General features: G+C 30.6%; 1 protein-coding gene across 1 annotated transcript; it reads left to right on the top strand.

Annotated features, from left to right (window-relative positions):
• Positions 1–905: 905 nt before the first annotated feature.
• Positions 906–1,858, top strand: LOC149171910 (3-hydroxyisobutyryl-CoA hydrolase-like protein 5). The gene is made up of 6 exons (XM_089426129.1): positions 906–923; positions 1,035–1,136; positions 1,270–1,311; positions 1,453–1,559; positions 1,655–1,693; positions 1,797–1,858. Exons 1-6 carry the CDS (start codon positions 906–908, stop codon positions 1,852–1,854), a joined length of 366 nt encoding a protein of 121 aa, XP_089282255.1. The 3' UTR covers positions 1,855–1,858.
• The last annotated feature ends 882 nt before the right edge of the window (positions 1,859–2,740 follow it).

The following is a 2,740-nucleotide window of genomic DNA, read 5'->3' as shown; positions in this document are numbered from 1 at the left end:
AATGGTTAGGACTCACAAACCTATTCATAGTATGTATGAATATATACAATGGTCATGGTAGAAATGTTAAGTTCACCCTGAACACTTAACAATAGAAAATCTTTGTTGCTAGGATATCTAATTTTGACATCGCAACATACATCAACTAACAAAAGAACACCTTAAAATGATACTACAACTCATCACACGTTACACCTTTGCAAGCTTCACAAATAACATATAAATACATACATGCAGCGAAATACTTTAGAATAATCTTATAGAGAAATTAAATCTTTGTAAATGCATGTAATAAAAAAAACCGAGATCTAACTAACAATCGACCTTCACACTAGCAAGACAACGCATCTAAAAATCAACCTTGAAACATGCAACACACATTGATTAGCTAAAGCATTTAAGATACTATGACAATATATGCCTCTAGCTTTTTTGGACATAGTTTGTAACCATTTAAAAGTAGCTCTTATTGCACATAAATATGTAATTCAAGTCTTCAACAAACATCTTACATCTATCCATGTACTTTTCAAAACCTCTAGCTTCTTTGAGACCATTTAAAAAGTAGCTCTTATTTTGTAATAACATGTAATTCATGTCTTCAACAAGCATCTTTTAACATCTATCCATGTACTTTTTAAAACCTATAGTTTCTTTCGACATTATTTGGGACGATTTAAAAAATAGCTCATATTGCATAGAAAGATAGAAAGAGGTAGCTCATATATTCATCGACCATCTTTTGATATACATTCATGTAATTTATTGAAACATGATTCGTGGAACAAAGAAATGTGTTGACCTTTCCTGCAAAGACTCATTTCATTTTAACTCATCCCTTTTATTACACAATATCTCATATAAACTTTTAAACTTCATTTTTTCTGTAATTTGTAGAAGAAGACATGAATCAGACAATTCAAGTTTAAAATTTCAAATTATCTATAAATTACATAAAATACATGGTTTAGACAATTTACAAAACTTGCTTGGTAGTCTCATTACTATTTATTTTGTAAACCTTCGCCTTTCAGGTTCGACAAGCACGCAAACAAACACTATTTGAATGTCTCAAAAAAGAGTTTCGTTTGACAGTAAACACATTCAGAGGAGTAATATCCAATGATATCTACGAGGTACAATTTAGATTGTTGACATTCAAATATTTTATCAATTTTTTTAAATGATAATGTTTGATTGTTGACATTGAAACTATGAGTTCAATTGTTCAAAAATTTAAAACATCTCACTAGTTTGTGTATTGTGAAGGGTATCCGAGCTCTTATTATCGAAAAGGATAATTTCCCCAAGGTTTGTTATTTAGTCATTCTCAGGGCATTGTTTTCATAAAAGAGGAAAAAATAATATTATGTTATTAGAAAATAACACAAATTATCAGTTGTATTCGCATTGTAATCAGATAGGGTTCAAAATAGTTTGTACTCTTTGTAGTGGAATCCTCCCTTAGGTGAAGTCACTAAGGAAAAGCTAAACTTGCTCTTTAAGCCACTGGAGGAAGATTTTGAATTACAACTACCCATCGAGGGGAAAATATCAAGGTTAAAATCTACTGCATTTCATTTCATTTTATTTGATGTGTGGCAGTCTAATTTTTATTTTTGGTTTTACAATTGCCATTGGATTTCTCTTGCAGGTGGGAAGGAAAATATGAGAATTCAGGCTACAACACCAAGTAAATTTTACTACTATTACATTCATAATTTGATTTAGTTTATTTTTATTTTGGGATTTAGTTGATAAATTTTAAAACTCAAACACAACTTTGTGCTTGTCAGGTACCCACATGATTGTAAAGTTCACAAAGTAATGACTCATCTTAAGTCTCGAATGTAAAACACTTAATACTCTGAAGTTAGCTTAGCGAAAGAAGGAAGGAACTTCATAAATGTAGTCAAGAAGTGTAATCATTAGTTTTTGGAACAATATTTCATTCCAATGAGAGAGACAATAAATCATATTCATAACAAAGTGCATTATACTTTGAACCTAGTTTTTATTATGGTTTAGGGTTCACTCGATGGCAACATTTCTTTGAAAATACTAATATAATTTGAATGACAAGAATTTCTACCATGCACAACTATATTAGAAAAAACTAAGATGAGAAGGACCAGTGAAAAAATAATCATAAAAAATAGAGGTTTTTAAAATATTTTTTTTGGTTTTGGTTGTAAATATGTAAATAAAATTATTTATTTTTTAAATAAAAGAAACAAAAACAAGAGAATTGAAGCCTATTTACAATGGAACTTCTGTCCTTTTTCCTCACCAATATCAAAACTAAAATGAAATTAGAGCCCCCACCTAGATTAGAGACCTGACAACATTAGGGGTAGAAGTCTCTTGGCTAATAGCTACATACTGTACCACAGATTGCAAAAACAAGACATAAAATTGACGTTGCTATCAAGAACACCATTTCTTCTGTATAGAATACAGAGCAGAGATAAGTAGACAATGCCAGATAGCCCTTAAAAGAAGAGTGGATGAAATAGCCAGAATCACCAAGAAGTACAAGCTCATTCACCTCCTCTTTGAGTAAGATTCAATATTGAGTTTGAACATAGTTCCAACACCTCAAACTAACAATCCCTCAGAAGCAGTTGAAAAATACAAGAATAAGAAGAAAATAGGGTGAAAAATGCAAGAAAATTAAGCTGGAAAAGAAAGAGTGCTTTGTAGGAATTTATAGGGTAAGTTCCTTAGATAGAACACCAAA

The sequence above is a fragment of the Pinus tabuliformis genome, chromosome 4_2 (genome assembly GCF_031772625.1).
Source record: "Pinus tabuliformis cultivar Carrire ecotype Pingquan chromosome 4_2, CPIR1, whole genome shotgun sequence".
In the NCBI taxonomy this organism is placed as follows: Eukaryota; Viridiplantae; Streptophyta; class Pinopsida; order Pinales; family Pinaceae; genus Pinus; species Pinus tabuliformis.
Note: the sequence above shows the minus strand (reverse complement) of the source record. Positions and strands in the feature narration are given on the sequence as shown.